We start from the raw sequence: 19,381 nt of genomic DNA on the forward strand, positions 1-19,381 counted from the left end.
AGGATTTTGTGACGTTCATTTTTCTAACATTGAAATTTTGTGGATATTCTGTCAAACCAGTTCTTCATTTCCAGTGTGTTACGATTTTGTGATCCAGGCTACAGTGCTCCAAGTGAAAATTCCTAGCTGTGAATTTGCTTGTTCGAGCTTGGGGGTAGAAGACACTAGGAAGGATCCTTATGTGAATCAACTTGAAGACAATCAGTAGGTGGAGAAGGATATTCATGCAAATTATCCTAGCTCTGGGGGGGGGGTTCTTACTTGGAGAATAGCATCCCTCTGCGTCCTTTCCCCACACACACACACTTCGAGCACTGATGATCTATTAATTAAACGGCTCTTGTTTCATGAAAAAAACTTCTTCAAGAAATATCAATTCTCTATCGTAAAGAAATGACATCGTTAAAATTATGAACAACAATATTGAGGTCCACTAAAACCAAAATTAAACACCGTGTTCCTGTGGCAAAAACCTTTTTTGGGGGTAGGGAGTTCCAGTCCTTCCAATCGGCATTTCATTGAGTGGCAAGTACTCCATCTGTCTCTGAAGACTTGGGTCCGCTGCTACTTATTTCTTCATAGCAGATTGCAATTAACCTTAATATGATGTTAGATCATCATCGACAATCTAGAGGTCCAGTTCAACCTCCATAACTGAAAGGATGAGTTGATTGAGTATATTACTCGCCTAATGCTCATATTAGAAGCCTAATGTGAGCGGCTCGTACATTGAATATTGGCCTGGTGCAGCCTGGTGATAGCTTTTGGGACCTCAAAGTCCAAGAAAGGAGTGTTTACTATCCATGAAACAATTCCTTAAACAGTATCTTTGGAATATCTGTGTATTATACAAGAAACTAATTTAAAAAAATGTTTCAAGCAAAAAATACAAAGAATCGCAAACAAAAATATTTGGCTTCGTGAAGCCTCCCCACCCTTCAAAAAAGAATCCTGGCTGTGCCGCTGCATTGAAAAGAAAATATTTCTAATTTTTTCTTCCATAAATTTATCATAGATTTAGGCCATCCTGACTTAGACGCTACTACACTGATATACAGTATAAGTCGATATTTGGGATAAAAGTTTATTTCTTTTACAACTGGGGGGTGGGGACTAAAAGGCCACCAATATTATACTTGCAGGGGGGGCCGGAGAACTCTGCTTCGCCACTGGTATTCGTTGTTTTCCTCACGTATTAAACACTTGTTTTCCACCATAGCAATCACATAGTGTTTTCAAATGTTCGTACACATACATTTCCACACATTAGAAGAACTTAACCAACAACTTGATGGCCCATAACGTATATTTAACCTGTGTTGCTGGTTTTTACCTCCGTTATTTTAAACAAATGAATAATGTCACATGCTAGTTCCGACGACACAATGAAAAATGCAAGGAAGAAATGTTTCCCGACAGCGACGATAGATGGCAGCACGCCATATGATGAAAAGCAGAGTTCACTGTAGAAACTTGGAGCGGAGAAGAGCTATTATATATATTATAGTAAATGCAAAATATATAAAGGAAGAGTATAAAAATTATAGAAGGAGTGAATAAAATGTTGTATATAGCAAATTAAGGATATGCTCGTATATGAAACAATTAGGAAAGTTAATAAGTGAGCAAATGAATTCAGAAATGTATCTCTCTCCTTTTTGATCCTAGTGATCCGAATTTGATTTAATACCTCTGACGAGGAGAACATCGTCAGCTTTTGTGTTTGTCCGTCCCTCGGTGGCGCTGTGTCAAATTAGACGCCCCGAAGCACTTACCGTTGCGCTCCTTATTAGACGCACTGGGCCAGGCAGCGCTTGCTGTTAGCGATCCTGGGCTATTCCCCTTTTGGTCGTTACATTGGAGGTGGCGCTACTGTCAGTTTACACGCCCCTAATATTTCTATAAGTATAGCTTGTGTCATGCCAAAGAAGCGGGGAAAGCTAGCGCATATATGTAATAAATAAGATTATGCTTTAAAAGGAAAGACAATAAATTAGAAGAAAGAAAAGAAGAATAAGCCTTTTCCAAAAATAGACGGAAGAAAAGAAGAGGAAGCCTTTTCCCTAATCAAATATAGGAAGGAAGAAGAAGCCTTTCCCAAAATAGAAGGAAGAAATGAAGAAGCCTTTTTCCCAAAAATTACGAGAAGAAAGAAGATTTCCTTTCAATTATTCATATATAAGAAGAATATAACCGACGTAAATTGGAATCAGCATACATATCTATTTCAATGTATATACAAGCTTCGTTATATATATTCTCTGTATTGTGTACGGTTTTCAGAATATAGATCCGCATTTAAATATATCCTCTTGGCTATAAAACGCTTTCTTATTTGGAATTCTCGAATAAAGAACCTATCCCCTGAGATTAAGATATTTCTGTAGCCGTGGTAAATAACATTTAAGTACGCACCCCCAGGGTCGTAGCGTAGTGGAGCCTTACCTTAACTTACCCACGAATGAGATGTAGCAGCATTTGTATTCCAACAAGATGGTTCACCTCCCCATTTCCAGACTGCCTTGCTGGTACCTTCCCCGACATGTAGATCGGCTATGGGTCATCAAGACCTTGGGCGGCTCTCTCTCCAGACCTGACTCCCGTGGCCTTTCTTGTGGGTTTCATTAAGTCTAGGGTGCACCAAGTAAAGATCAGCACCATAGAGCAACTGACAGCGAAATAGCTGCAGCAACAGGGGAGATCTATGATGGAGAATTTGTTCCGCTCTAAGCAAGAGAGGTGGGTGCTATGCCTATGACTTACACGAGTTGTCTTCTATTCTAGAGTAATTTTCAGCAGTACTGTCAATTTTATCAATAAAATGCTTTTTCATTTCCTTTCCTTTTTTCTTTTTTTTTTTTCTTCCCGATCACGTTCCTGAGCTAACCGCTCACGTTCTTTCTGTTCCATGGCGGTGACGAACTGTTCCTGTCGTTGCCGGTCTCTCTCTTCTCTCACACGTTCCTTTTCAGCAATGGCAGCAATCATCTGATCCTGTCTCTCCAGCACGGCCTTTATCCAATCCGGGATCACTGACACGGTGCCTAGCACAGGTTCCACCGGCCGCATCCTCTGTTCAAAGCACGTTTGACACAGCAACTCCTTGTCATTCTCTTCGACCACAGTCTCTGCTCGTGTGGAATAAACTGTCACAATTTTGACATCGGTATCCAGATTCTTCTGTCCAAGTAGTGCTGCAACACGCCACTGTCGTCTCCTGTACTACGCTGCGTGATTGGCTCCTTAGGTTCTTCCTATCCATCTTCTGGGAAAGTGGCTTGAATTTTGGGAGGACACAAAACACTCGGGACCACTGGGAAGCACTTCACACAATGGGAGAAAAGACAATCTTCACTCTTCTCGAGCCCCGCGATGTGGCGCCAAAAACTTGCTACGTCCCGTGTAGCGGTGCACTTCACAAGTACACTTACCTTATAAGCTCAGCAGAGCATGCTGGATAATCCCAGGGTTCGGGTTGAGATACTGCGTTCCTTCCCCTTGGATCCACAGGTGAAGTCCAATGACAACCCACGAGGTTGTCCTCCTGATGCAGGTATCCACAAGTACGAAATACATTTTCGAAATCAAGAAATACCGCAATATGTTCAACTTTACGTTTATTATAGACACGCACGTATATCATGTAAGACTAAAATTACAATTAAAATACTTTCGAACGGTACAGCACGAAATGCGTAAGCCTCTTTCCCGTAACGCGAAGCACCTCTTGCTATAAATCGCTCCACGCAACTACTAACAGTTTTTTTCTGGAAGGCGATTATAGCTCCCTAGTTACACACTGTTACCAGACACAATAACCTTTTCATACTAGGAAGTTGTTAAAAGCAAACAGTAATATATTAGAAATAAATTAGGTATGTGGTGGCAACAATGCAATGAAAAGCGCGTGATCTTCTCACACCACAAGAGTTTAAATAAATCAACAATGGCTTTCAAAATATAAGAGAAACGAACGGCGTTTGCCAGAAACATGAAACAACAAATAGATATAAAGAATTTAACTCAGAAATTATTAACTGTATAATACCAACCATAATAAGCATGAAATAATAATGGAAGATATAATAATAATAATATAAAACCACGAAGTAATGGCAAACTCGGGGTCATTTCAATTATATTCTGAAGGAGGGCAAAATAGAATTCGAATGGTAGCATATGAGTCGAGAGTGATAATTGCATGTCGGGCGGAAAGAATCCTTAAAGAGTGGTTATGGCTGAAGGAAGTAATAGGATCGGCCACACCGACTGATTAGCCTGCGGATGCTGAACGTCTGCCGCAACCGTAAACATCGCCCATAGCGTGTGGCCGATCCTATTACTTCCTTCAGCCATAACAACCAATGCTTAAAGAGTGCTGAAACGCTAATCATTCTTTCCGCCGTGTGGACCGGGGCTAAAAGTTGTCCCATATCATGGTGAATTTGAAAGTACGAATTTGTATGGCGAATAGATGTATCTTTATTCCCAAGTACTTCAGATACGTTTATCATAGAGGTCGCTGATGTAACGTGTGCAGATTGAGCTGCGCTTATATATCCTACGTCGATGTTCACCTGTCACAGTGTGACGTAATTCGAATAGCGCATCTTGCGGCCTTTACAAAAACTTATCAACTACAGGTGCAAGCATACAGTATCTACACAATCTCAATATCAAAGCATAGTCTATATAAGCTAACAGGACAGGAAAAAAATTTACAAGGGCAAATATGAATCTGTCAATAAAGACCAAACAAACACCATTTCTCATTGTAATTTCGACCTTACTGAACGCAAGAGCGAAAAAATAGATCTTTCCATTGTTGTCAATAAGATATTATGTCACAATAACTTAAAGAGTTTTAGGAATACAGAGCCTAAACATACTGTTATGGAAAAAGAAAACTGACTGATATTTCTAATTTGATATTGATGAAAAATCAAAATCTGAAATATCCACTTTGACTGCGTTTACACTCTCTGTTCATAAAGTTGTGAAAAATATTAGCGAATTATGAACATAATAAACATTATCCCTGAATGAATATTTCCGCTATATATACGAATGAACATAACGTGTATGAAAGTTAATTCATTATTTTCTTCGTAACTTCATGTTATTTCGAAATAAGCATGTGGATGCACGTTCATGTCTTGTTAACACTTTTACTTTGTACTAATGCATCATTTCAATTCGTTGTATACGTGCGAGGGTTGTTTCAAAATTAACCATAAGGCTGTTTCATCTTAACATCTTGGATCGACATTATTTTTTTGTTCGATATTGAATTTTTTAACTCTTTCACTGCGGAATTCTCTGGCACACAATATCCCTTGGCTGCGTAATTAAATTTGAAAATATATTTTTTTTATAAACAAATAATTTTCACAATTACATTGCATTATATATGAGAGAGAACTTACAAAAGTCATTCCTTGCACTTGAAAACCATTCTGTAGTCCCTGGTGGTATGATATTTTGAAATTTTGAAAAAACAACAACATTTTTTTAGAAACAACAATTTTACAAACATTTTTTTAGAAACAATAATTTTACACAATTACACTGCAAAATATGTTATAGAGAACTTACAAAAGTCATTCCTTGCACTGGCAAACCATTCTGTACGTATACCCTGGTGGTATGATATTTTGAAAAATTTTGAAATTTTGAAAAAAAAAAAAATCTGTTCCATGATGTTACGGACGGAGGTACAAATTCTTCATCAGACACTACACAATCACTGTCACCACTTGAAGTCTCATAAAAACTGTCGCTATTATCGTCACAACTTAATTCACCTTCTGATTCTGAGTCGGCAAATAACAGTTGAGTAACATCATTATCAGACAAGTGTTGACAACTTGACGAAGTCATGTTGTTTACATTCGAACATGCATTTGAAACTGACATGTCAGAGAAACTCAACGCTCGTATGTCAAAGAATTCTAAACGGAGGCGTAATTAGTGACATCATACGGATAAAAACAAAACTACAAGTTCAAATAGTTCCAAATACTATCAACAGATGTCAGAAGGCTACTAAAAGCGACGTACTGCAGAAATGCGACACCCGCAGCGAGTGGAAGTACGAAGTCGCAATAATGCGACTTCCGCAGAGCAAGGCACCTGGCGTGCTGTGCATAAATGCGACGACCGCAGCGAAAGAGTTAAATTGAGTTTGGATGGAATGTGTTCGAAATGACAATCACAATGTTGCGCTGCCATGTGTTGCCTGATGGATGTGTGGAATCTTTTAGTGAGTTTTGGGTTTGGGACATAGTAGTGAGGGTGTATAAGGAAAAATTCTGACTAAGGAACACAAACGCCCGAAGGTTCAATAAGCTGATTTTACAGCGGGTGGAAATAAAATAAAATAATCAAAAACTGAAATTTAGTTGACATTTTCCGGATGGAGAGAACTTGGTTTCCCACCTGTTCAAAAGGCTCCGGCACCCACCCAGCGTCTTACAAAGTGGGTACCTGGATGAAATTCTGGGGGGTAGTACCTGCTTGTGGCAGCGACGGCGGAGGGACGGGGTTCGACGGGCAAGTCTCTGCCATGCCGGCCGGTCACGGAGGTGGGGGGAGGGTTGCAGGAGTATCCTACCCGTCGCCGACGGAACGCAGCTCGCGAGAGAAGCGTTCCGGGGAGAGGTTGGAGCGACAGCCTACCTTGCACGGCACGAGAGACCGACACTTGTCGGCCGAAAGTGACGTCACTTAATTTGATTGCGGAGGGACGGGGGGGGGGGGTAACGGTTAATTTGATTGCGGAGGGACGGAGGGGTAACGGTTAGGCAGATATATGAAATGTCAGGCTTCAAAATAACTCTTTATCTGCTTCCATGTACGGTGAGATGTCACTGTCATCTTTCCGGGTGTAAGGATCATTTCAGACGAACAGGGACGTCGGATCTCCACGACCTTCAATTACAACAACCTTTAAAGGATTCCCAACACTCCAAAGGTGGAATCAGCGAACTGCATTCCGTAGACTTGCAGTGCAGATAACATGTGCGTCATTGCTACTGGTTCACAATTCTAACTTCAAGCTTATAATAATACATTTTTTTAGTCTGTATTCATATATCGGGAATGTAGAACATTATAAATCACATGTTACACCCTCGAATATATAAACACTCAGTACGCCAGTTCGTTAACGACGCCGACTTAACGATGCTGTTTAAGGTCAGACGACCAAGGAACTAACACACAACAACCCTTCAAGCAATCGACTTGGTCTCGTTGCCATGGGGAGGGGCACCCCAAAAAGGTCAAGGAGCGGATAGGCCCATCGGTCGCTGCAGAGTTGTAAAAGGAAGGATCTCCTATTCTCTCTGTCTCTCCCTGAGCTCGAGCGAAGAGTGCAGGTTGACATGAGATTTGTCTTTTACGAGTGGATGAAAATCAAGCCTGTGGCAACTACTTTTGGAAACTAAAAGCCTATGTTAGTTCTTTCATCGCACGGGTTCAAGATCCTTGTACAACCGATTAGCCTTAATTTGTTACTGACAATGTAAGGATCCTACTGTGGGTAAGATTAGTCCCGTGCAGTTTGCTGCACTTTTTGATTATATTTGCACTGAAGCGTCTAGCAAAACCGACTCTTCTACTTCGTCGATTTGGTGTTGGTACTACGTTCTGGAGCGGTGTAGCGTGAGGCATGGCCGTAGGCAAGAACAATTTTCGGGGGGGGGGGGGTTCATTCATAATTGTTCCCATGGGCGTCGCCAGAAATTTGAATAATAGAAATAATAACAATAATTATACAATAATAATTAAAATTTCATAATAAAACAATTTTATTCCAAAATAATAATAATAATAATTATTATTATTATATCCTTAAGGGGGCTTACTCAATTCAGCAGATGAGTGAATATCGAGCACAAGGTTTTTTTTTGGTGTTTTTCGTACAGTGTGTACTGAAATGCACAATTATTATACTTTATCAAATTTTAAGATACCTTCAAGAAAAAGCTCTAAAATTTAGATAGAAATTTTAGTCATAAAGTTTTTGTTTGACCTTATAACTTAATTTTTGGAATTTTGAAAAGTGTGGAACCAGTTACTCTCTTTAAAAACTTAGCCTGGTGCATGGATTGTAACCTCAATCGCGTAATGCGCTACGAAACTGGAGATCCTAGGTTTGAACTCCTATCAAGGGGGATTTTCAACTTTATCGGACAGGGAATTTAAAAGTTGGAAAGAAAATTTTGGGACAATCATAAGGGAATTTTCAGTGTATATTCCTTGTGACGCAGGAACTAAACTGAAAAGAGGACAGCATAAATGAAAATGGAGGGGTCATGGGTGGGCTGCAATTCCGAGAATAAATCCTGTTTCACTCAACTTTCAGAATTCCAAATGTATGAAAATTCTAGCTCTATCGTTTCAACATTGTCTCCTTGTATTTGTGTGATGCTTCGAAAAAAAAATTGAAAATAGTTACAGATTTTGGTTTCTGAACTTTTATTAATCCAACATGTCAGATGTTTCGGGGGGGTTTGAACCCTAGAAACCCCCCCTCTAAATACGGCCATGGCGTGAGGTGTATGGGCATGGTTTGTGCTAACTAACCAAATGAACATGATGAATCTTTCCGTTTACTTGCTCGAACGTGATTTCCTTGCACCAACTAGACGGGACTATTACGACGTACTGTATCACACTCGCCAATTTTATTCGAGGAGGTGGTCCTTCCCGATCAGATGTTTGGAAGCAAGGTCTCTGCAACCACAGGTAGGCGACGAATTCGAACTCAAACACGAGCCGAGCCTCGTTCAATTTGATGGGAATCCCGGTTGATCCAACGCAGAGCGCCACTTCGCACGGACCCTGGGAGCCCCGTGAATACCTTGGATCAGGGGCGTCGGGAAAACAACGCCAGCGATGGTGCATGGATGCATGGAGAGGAGGAAGTTGGTATGCACTTCACGTCCAATGTTACAGCGGCTGCGAAAACCCAAGTTCAAAACACGGCCAACTCAAGAAAGACAGATAACTTCATATTTATAATTCGTCTAAACAATACACTTTTCTCAACGCTCCCGAAACATTAACAGAAATTCACAACCCTTACAGACTGTTGAAAATTGTAAAAATAAAAAGTAAAAAAAATATATATTGATGAATATTAATATGAGCGAGTAATACACTCCAATTATGTGTTAAGACACAGAAAAACATGCAGCGATAAAGAGACGGAAAAAGAGGGTGAAAGAGCGACACACAGAAAGCAAGAGCGAAAAGAGCAGAAGAGAGAGAGAGAGAGAGGGGGGGGGGGTGAGTTACTTCAGAATACAAACACTTGTTACGTTCAACATAATATTTGTTACAAAACCAATGGAATCTTCTTCGCTATATATTTTCTCTGTATTGTGTATAGTTTTTCAGAATATAGATCCGATTTAACTATATCCTCTTGGCTATAAAACGCTTTCTTATTTGGAATTCTCGAATAAAGAACCTATCCCCTGAGATTAAGATATTTCTATAGCCGTGGTAAATAACATTTAAGTACGTACCCCCGGGGTCGTAGCAATAATGAGTGCGGAAACCACGTGATCTAGTCACCAACCATCTGTACTGCGAGCCGTGCACTTGCGTGCTTCTGTTCTTTGCACTTTCGAACCGCACTAGGTGGCGTCACTTCCGCCAAGACCATACTTCAAGTGTGTACTTTGTACCTTTCGAACAGAGCCTAAGGTCGGAGTTGCTCTGGCCTTTTCCCCACATAAAGCGGCTTTGGGGCCCACTCAGTCTCAAATAAATGGGTACCTGGGAGAGTGGGGGGGGGCGGTAAAAGCGACCACCACTAAAATGACCAAGATCGAAGAATGTGAAGGGCCCTATCCCCACAACCCCCTATATATCCCTCATGGCATGGTACAAAGTGCACGGGAACTCTACCTTTACCTTACGCTACTTGATGACGTCAAGTATTTTTTCCACAACAATGCTAGCATAGCAACTTTCAGGCAAGACATCTTATGGCTCACTCTATATGTACACAAAAAAGAGAAAGAAATCTGCCGACGAGAAACACTTATTGAAACTACGAATTGAGTTTCGTAAACCGCCTTCTTATGCCGTGCGTTTTAAGCGTCAGATTTTGGGCTTCGTCTTCGGGACGTGCGCGGGTTCGAGTCTCCTGGGGGAAGCGTAACAACTTTTATCCTGAAATTATGGCCAGTGAATGGGACCGGTGGCCACCCACCATCGTAAGGAAATTGATGAGCTATGGGTAGCGTAACCCTGTCATGGAAACCTACAACAGAGCCACTGGGAGTTCGTCGTGCTGACCACACGTCACAACAATGAAGCACTTAAGTTGAGAGAATTGCACGTGACGTAAAGAAATACTGTGCAAATTTTGTTTTTTTAAAGTTCCGATTTCTTTTCTAATGTTGACATGTTTCTTTTAATTTATCTACCATAATTTTGCGGATAGATTAAATTAGACTTGCAATTTAATTTAGGTAACAGTTCGTTATATCGGAGACACATTACAATCGGATATTTTGTGTTTCTCATGGTTCGTACTTACGAATTGTGTATTGCGGAACATAGTTGAAGGTGCCATTATCCTTTTTACACAAAAATAACATCGATTTTTCACATTACGAGTAATTCTTTTGGTTCCTTTCTTCCGTTGCGGAGCATACAATATGGTGCGCACAGCTGTGGATCATCGCGCGTCGTGCTTGTGTTTTGTCGATTTGGAGTGGGTATGCAGTGTTTCAACCTTCGTAACCGAAAAATACCTACTTTAAAAATCATTCACGATAGCCCCACAAATCATTGACGGTTAGCCCCAAAAATCATTCACGATAGCCCCAAAAACCACTCACGATAGCCCCACAGACCATTTCCGGCAAGGTTAGGTTAGGTTAGGTAAGCATAGTTTTAAAAAAAAATCTCGTAAAAAAAAAAGGCACGTTTGGAAACATTGACGAGATCGCGTGACTTTCGACGCTCGCGCCATCTGCTGGTACATAATGGAAACAACGGCATAATGTTGTCGCTTTGCACAAAATTAGGGTGACCAGATATTTGTTGACCAAAAAGAGTATAGTCTATAGGTTGAAGGTGCACATGCACAAAACATAAGAGGAAAACGAAAATAAGGGTGGCTATTTGTTATTGCTTCTATTATAGCCCACATAAAATAGGTATACACTCTACAGATTCAAATTACTTATGGGTCTAATGTAATTAGCTAATTACAAATACTTACCAATTGGCACCATCGTTCATACTTCTGGATGATTTTGCTTTCTTGAGTATGTTTAAATCGTACTTTATTGCCAGTCCAAACTCTTCACAGGCCATGTCCACATTGAATTTCTCTTTCATTACTTGTTCGAGTGTTGACACCAGGAGTGTACTTTTTCCCTCTCACCAATAAGTTTTAAAAACACTGAACAGTCTTTCACAACCAACATTTGTACCAGGCAGAGTAAACAAGAATTTTATAAGAGGCACAATCACATAAATTTGACCCAGCCTGTACTAAAACTTTGCACACTGACCTCCACTTACCCATCATTGATTCTGATGCAATTCTTGAATATTCGAAAGCAAATTTCTTGGTATGTTGATGTATATAATTGGAGGAGAATATTTACACACCAATATTGATCAATATTTTGAACAAATTTTAATTATTGAAATTTTCAGGTATCGGTATCGGTGGGAATCGGTATCGGCTTAGCCCTAATCATTATCATTAAATTCAAATGAATTTGAAATATGTTTTGCTTGTTGATGGAATATGAAAATGACTCTTGAAATTGTTCATAAGAAATTCTTGAGTCAAGGAGTAAATACTTCAGTTTGTTGACAACTTGACGTTTTCCATTCTGTGGATTAAAAGGCATTTATAATGAATGAAATTACTAAATAGGAAGAAAAAGAGTATATTTCGGGATTTCTGCAAATTGAAAAGAGTATAGAGTATATGAACCTCTAAAAAAGTATAATACTCTTAAATAGAGTATGTCTGATCACCCTACACAAAATGCAAGTTTATTATATCAAAAGTGCTTATTTCTTGTTGTGCAGCATTCTACGGTGAGAAAATACTTCCACGAACTTTCAAAATGCTACAGAAACTCATTTCCGTAAGTAGTTTCTTCTGTAAAAATGAAGAAATGTGTCTCCGATATAACGAACTGTTACCTTAATTTAATAGCAGCACGTTCAGCATGAAATTCCTCATGCATTTAAATGTGAGAAGGAGAACAATTGCCATCAAAGAGCGGGGGCGACACAACTATCGTGTTTGCTGCCTCTACAAGACCTTTCTTAGTTGACCAGGCCCATTATCGGAAGGGCATTGCAGCAGTGACGTGCGGTGACGTCGGTACTTGGGGTTAGTAATGAGTGGCGTGCCCAACGGGTCATAACCCCCCCCCCTTCCTTTAGGGCCCAAAAGAAGAACGTCAAAGACAGGAAAAATTGTAAAGTTAGGAATGACTACAAAAAATTGTACACATAACTTCCACCCACTTTCGAAAATCAAAAACTATTTGATTTGACTACTGAACCATAGATGCTGGGTTTGAATCTCGGCTTGGCAATGGGTTATCTTTGTGTGTCCCTTTATCAATTTTATCGTATCGTCTTTGCGATTAGCCAAAAATGGCGAAAAGCGAAGTAAAACAAACGAAATGAAACAATCAATCAATGAATGATTTGATTTGATTCGCTTTTTTGACACATTTGGTTAATCGCGAAGATGATAAGACAAAATTAATGAAGGGGTAAACACAAAGAACACCCGTGTCCAGGTAGGGGTTCGAACCCGGAACTCCTGGTGTCGTACCGCGCTGTGGTAACCACTCCCCCACGGTTGGTTGATTTGATGTTTTAAGTCCACTTTATACACAGAAAGGCTAATCGGGACTACACCTATAGTTTAATGTGGGATCCGAACCACTATATGCCTCCATCGGGTACCGATCCGGGGCCACTTGCACTCCCCCACGGAGGTCGGCCGAGAGGAAAGCGCTAACCATTCGGATACGTGGGTATCGGTAAAGCAAACTGCATTTTTCCTGAGTAGTAATTTTCAATTGAATTTTTGAAATACCATCTTTATATACGATTAACGTTTTTTCAAAAATTTTGCATTGCTTGATTTCCCTAATTTCCCCATCTCACGATCTCGTTACTGAAGGATCCGGGCTCGAGCCCTGACCTTTGCATGAATGTTTCTTTGCAACCACTCTTCACCCGTTCAATTTAATAAACGTTCATCGTCATGGCAGAAATTAGGTAAAGCGATGGAAGAGAGAAGAAAATACAAAAATTTCCTCCCAGTGCATCTACAGGGCACTGTGAAATCAGGAGCCTTGAATTCTCTGTTTATGATTGTCCCTCACGACCAGCCCCGGCCCTAGGAATTTTGCCGCCCCGTGCAATTTTACTTCTTTCCCCCTCCCAAAATACGTACAAAGAAAACGTAATGTATGAACAACCAAGCTTGTTATCCGTGGCATTCACATGGTATAACCCATTTTTAACATAATAAAATGAAAGAATACATAATGTCAGAAGATAAGTTATTCATAAATTTTAAAAAATGTATATATTTAAGCCTAATAATAATAAAATATCTGTTGCATTTACTCACCACAGTTTCTGCCGACGTGCAGAACTCTCAGCTCTCCTTTTTTGTTTCACTATTTCTTCATGACTATTTATACCGTACATAATTATGTACATTTCCAGAACTTTGTACATGAAGTAACATATCTTCACTTCATTACTATTTACAATAAACTATGTATGTACAATTATGTACGCCTCGTAAACCACAATTTCATCATGATTACACTATTCACTTTGTACCTTCCCCCCCCCCCTTAAGTTGGAAAGCTTACAAATGAACTTTTCTAGCTTTCCTATTTGCAAAATCGCGAATAACAGAACCATAGTCTAATTTTTTACCAATTTCATGTTCAATTCAGATCATGGCAAGTCCTTCTAACCGCGATTCGCCCATTGTGGAACGTAAATAAGTTTTAATAAGCTTTAGTTTCGAAAAACTACGTTCACCACTTGCAACTGTTACCGGCAGAGTAAGCAGTATTCTCAAAGCTACGGCTACATTTGGAGCGAAACAATTGTCAATAATGTAGCGCAACACTTCAAGTGGAGGTGAATCATCTTCTATTAAGTGGGAAAGTACCTTCACTTCATCGCATAACTCAGTGGCATAAATGAGGTGCAACCAGCAACGACAAAAACAGCGGATATTCGCACTTACTATTGCGTCTTGCGCGATTCGGCAAAAACCTATCATCACCACCTTTCGCGATCAACACGTCAAAGAACAATGCAGCTCTACCTAGTCTGGCCATAAATACTATTACAAACTTTTGGCTTGGACTGTACATCCGGTAGTCAGGCTCATGAACCATGCTTGTGCTGAAGTTCACTCCTGACAATTGTGTGTTCAGCTGTGAAAGATCAAGTGTGTATCTTGTTGGGCTTAGCATGGAGTGGGGCGAATATGAAAACAGAGTAGCCGTAATTGCTCTGCATATGGTTGGGAAGTCAGTCATCAGTCACTGAGATTTTCCAGCCCCTAAAAATTCCGAAGATCAGCAAAAGGTTTATGTATCAGACAATTCAGAGATTCACTGATACTGGTAGCATGAAAGATCGTCCAAGAGTTGGTCGACTTCACACCGTATGAACAGCTGCGGCTGTTAAAGGAGTGATGGCTCGCATCCGCCGAAGCAAGTGATAATGGCACAGGAGCTAAACATTTCACAACAATCAATATTCAGGATACTTAATGAAGACCTTGGAATTGGAGCTTACCGGTAGAGTACTGGAAATTTCCTGACGACACAAGTGAAGAAGCAAATGGAACTGAAATCGAGACGGCTTTTGCAGCGGTACGTTGCCAATGGACATTGTAGGATTCTCTTCACTGACAAGAAATTGTTCACCACTGAATAAAGTTTTAACCGCCAAAATGAAAGGGTGTATGCTTCAATGCTTCAAACTCTCGAGACGTTTGTCAGAGAGTTCCCAACAATCATAGATGCCACCAGCCCTCCTCAGTCATGGTTTGGTGGGGGGTGGGGGGTGAGCTATGAGAGTTCCACCAGGCCTCATTTTTGAGAAAAAGGGCTTAAAAGCCGTGCGAAAGTGTATGTGAAAAGTGGCCTGGACCCTCTCGTGACACTGTTGAACCTAACAATGTTTCACAATGAATCCTGGATGTTCAAGAAATATTCTGCCCCAGCTCATAAGGTTAGGATGACGCGACGGTGACTGGAGACCAGTGTACTCGATTTCATCTCCACTTTCGATTGGCCCTTTGATAGCCATGATCTCAGTACCTTGGACTACAAACTCTGACCAGAGCTAGAGGGTACTGTCTGCAAGAAGAGGCACCCTATAACTGAAAGTTAAAAGCGCTCCTTGATAGCAGCAGGGCGGACTTTCCCATCAAGACCATCCGTGCTGCAATAGATGCCTGGCCAGGGAGATTTCAAGCCTGTGTGAGGGCGAAAAATGTACATTTTATAAACTGATTGGTGCTATTTGTGTGTAATATATCGTCGGTCCAATGACATAACGACGTATCTCATTTTTTTGCGAAATTGAGTTATTAACATCGTTGTGATCATACCGGTGCCCTGCATCACTTGGCAAATCGGCGTAACTCAAATCCAATTAATAAGGAAGTTATGAATATTTTTTAATTTTGCGTATCTCAATTTGTTAAAAAATTTGGTATGACATAGCGGCGTATCTTGACTTCCGTCGCTATGTCAGATAAAGTAAATCCTAAACTGTTTCGCAAGTTGGCGTATCTCTTTTTGCTTACAGCAGCAAAATGCAACAATCGGGGCCAATACACTCGCAAAGAGGAAAATAAAGCAATGCAGAAATGTATATTTCAGTGTTTACAAATCTTTGTAAATATCTGTAAAATTTTACTGGCCTCCAGAAAGGAAGTGGTACTACAAAGGGACTGTCATAGAAACATTGAATGAAGAATCTGCCGTACCTCTGTCTTATCTGCTGAAGAAGAAGGACGATGTATCATCCCCTACACAAGAACAGGACGAGAGTGACTGATGCCGAAAGTGAATTTCTTGAAGATGTCAGTGACCCGGATGATCCGGATTATTTGCCAAGAAAATCGCAACATTGTGAAGCAAGAGGATGCAAGGATGAAGTCTTCTCCTCATGTTCCAGATGTCACATCCTGCTTTGCTGGGATCATTTCGTTCAAGATAATGACTGTACATTACACAAGAAACGGGGCGTTATTGACAATTCAAAATGTGTGGTAAACAAAATGCAGGATAACAATTCTTTAATATGTGATAGCAATGCCATCACTAGAGACCACATTGCAACAAATCCTGAAAGTTATGATGTCGACGGATCACCAAAAGAAGGCTCTACTACAGCTTCTAGAAAAGGAGGGAAGAAAAATCTGAGTAAGAAGTTACGTAATGAAGGCTATGAATACTTCAGTTCAACTACAGGGAAGGTTGTTAAGAAAAGAAGTTTGCTGAAACCGCCCTGCATAGGCTGCACCCACAAAGGAAGAAAATGTTATGTACTGAAGAACAATGAGAAATCACGAATAATTATTTGAAATGGATTTTTCGATCTTGGAAACTTGCAACGTCAAATGGAGTACGTAGCACGACACGTTGATGTAGAAGATACAAGACAAAAAACCGCAAAACAAGCATCGAGACGTACAAAAACACAATTTTACTATCTTTCCCTGGATGGAACAAGCCTGAAGGTTTGCAAGAAGATGTTTTTGAATACTCTTGGAATTAGCGAACGATTTATACGTACGACAGTGAACAACATTCAAGAAACAGGCATATTACTAATTGAAAAACGAGGTGGAAGATACAAACATTTGAAAGAAAATGACGAGAGTATAGTAGAAGATCACATAAATCGCTTTCCACGAATGGAGTCTCACTATTGTAGAAAATATTCAACAAAGGAGTATCTGCATTCTGATTTAACTGTAAAGAAGATGTACAAGGAAGAGATTGACACAACATGTCAAGCATCTTTGCAAACATACACAAATGTTTTCAAGGGTATGAATCTTGCATTTCATCAACCCAAAAAAGATCAGTGTGGATTATGCATTACGTACAATGCGGGATCTGATGAAGATAAAATAAAGCTAGAAGATAAATTTAAGCAGCACGTTGCAGAGAAAAGTAAAGAGAGAGAATTGAAAGCAATAAGTAAGACTACAGCGACCTGTTCTGCTGTTTTGATCTGCAACAAGTTATTCACTTGGCTAACTACAACTTCACTGTCTATGCTGAACACGAAAAATTGTCATTGTTTCTTGTGGCATGAAGAAATCAGCAAGCGTGTATCATGTGAAATACCGTGCGTCCATTTTGATCTTCAGCCGAGAGATCGGGAGAAGCATGGCGGGCGGCGCTGACGGAGATGCCGACATTTGCGTCCTGTAATGCCCGCTTATTTTTATGGACATATGCATGACTTACTTGACTTAATTCCTGTTGTTCCCTGTGGAACATAGGGCATCAACAAAGCATCTCCACCTGGTCCTACTGACGGCAATTCTCTTCACTGCATTCCAGCTCTTTCCTTCCTCCAAGGCCTCAGCGTGAACAGATCTTCGCCACGTCTGACAAGGCCTTCCTCTTTTCCTTCTTCCCTGCGGGTTCCAGTCTAGTGCCTCTCTCTCGACAGCCTCATTTTCCTTCCTCAACGTATGCCCTATCCAATTCCATTTTCGCCGCTTTATTTGTATGGACACCTCGGTTTCTCCAGATTTTCTCCAAAGTTCTTGGTTTTGAATCACTTCTGGCCAAAAGATATTCAAAATTTTTCTCAGGCAGCGATTGATGAAGGTCTGTAATTTAGAGGTAATCGTTTTGGTTACCATTTGGTTTTGGTTAACATTACTTCGAAAAATACGAAGTTTGGTCTTCATAGATATCTTCTTGTTTTTCCATACTGGATAGAGCCTCACAAAGGTACCATTTGCTTTTTGGATTCGTTGAGAAACATCCTGTGCAGCCCCTCCGTCTTTTGCCACCACACTACCCAGGTAAGTAAAGCTATCCACATTTTCAATAGTCTCTTCACCAATATTAAACGGGTCTGTTTTTGTGGAGTTAATCCTCAGTGCCTTGGTCTTCTTGGAGTTAATCACAAGTCCTGCTTTTTTTGCACTTTCTATCAGATCTGCTAGTTTTGTTTGCATACCACCATGTGCTTCAGATAAGAAGCACAAATCGTCTGCAAAATCAAGGTCTTCTAGTCTGTTATTCAATCCCCATTGGATACCACGTCTTTTCCCTCCTATTACATTTCGCATCACTGCATCGATCACGATCAGGAACATTGTAGGTGATAATATACAACCTTGCCTCACTCCAGACTGCACATCTATTGGTTCAGATACACGGCCTTCATGTATAACTCTACATGTATAATCACGATAAGTTTCTCGGATAAGATCAAGAATTTTTGTGGGCACTCCATATCGTTTCACTTCCTTCCACATTGCATTTCTGTTGACCGAGTCAAATGCTTTCTCGAAGTCAACGAAAACTGTATAGAGACGAGATGACCATTCTATACATTGTTCCAAAATTATCCGCAAGGTGTTAATTTGATCAATACAGGAGCGATTTGGTCGAAACCCTGCCTGTTCTCTTCTGAGTCTCAAGTTAACATGCTCCTTAATTCTGTTTAGGATAACTCTAGTGAAGATCTTACTCGGAATGGAGAGAAGTGCTATACCTCTCCAGTTGTCACACTTTGATGTATCCCCTTTTTTCGGTAGCTTCACCAACAGGCCACTCCTCCAGTCCTTAGGCATCACTCCCTCTATCCATATCTTCTCAAATAAGGGCTGCAACATATTTGCTGTGGTGTTTATATCACTTTTCAGCACTTCCGGTGGTATGTTGTCGACACCAGCTGCTTTACAATTACTTACCTCTCTCAGAGCCTGTTTAATCTCTCCTACTGTTGGAACATCCGTCCTAATTCTTACACTGGGGCCAACATCACCATCATTGTCATCTTCCTCTTCCCCCTGGTCTATCTGAGCATCCACAGAGCGATTAAGGGTTGCAGAGAAGTGCTCCTTCCAACGTTTCACTTGGTCCTCAGTATTCGTAAGAAGGGTACCATCTTTACTTCTCACTGGTCGATTTCTCTGCATCTGTTTCCTTGACAGAACTTTTGTGATGTTGTATAATTCTTTAAGATTCCTCTTTTTTTGCTGCTTCCTCCGCCTGCTGAGACAGATTGTCTACCCAATTTCTTTGATCCCTACGAACACTACTCTTTACTTCTCGATCCTTCTCTG

The 19,381-nt window shown here is 40.4% G+C and overlaps 1 protein-coding gene across 1 annotated transcript; it reads right to left on the reverse strand.

The window, feature by feature from the left end:
• Window positions 1-15,440: 15,440 nt before the first annotated feature.
• On the reverse strand, window positions 15,441-19,234 carry LOC145979358 (uncharacterized). The gene is made up of 2 exons (XM_083112222.1): window positions 18,808-19,234; window positions 15,441-15,529 (listed from the first exon to the last, which is right to left on the reverse strand). Exons 1-2 carry the CDS (start codon window positions 19,232-19,234, stop codon window positions 15,441-15,443), a joined length of 516 nt encoding a protein of 171 aa, XP_082968348.1.
• Between the last annotated feature and the right edge of the window lie 147 nt (window positions 19,235-19,381).

The sequence above is a fragment of the Lepisma saccharinum genome, chromosome 26, assembly GCF_977018435.1.
Source record: "Lepisma saccharinum chromosome 26, izLepSacc3.1, whole genome shotgun sequence".
NCBI lineage: Eukaryota > Metazoa > Arthropoda > Insecta > Zygentoma > Lepismatidae > Lepisma > Lepisma saccharinum.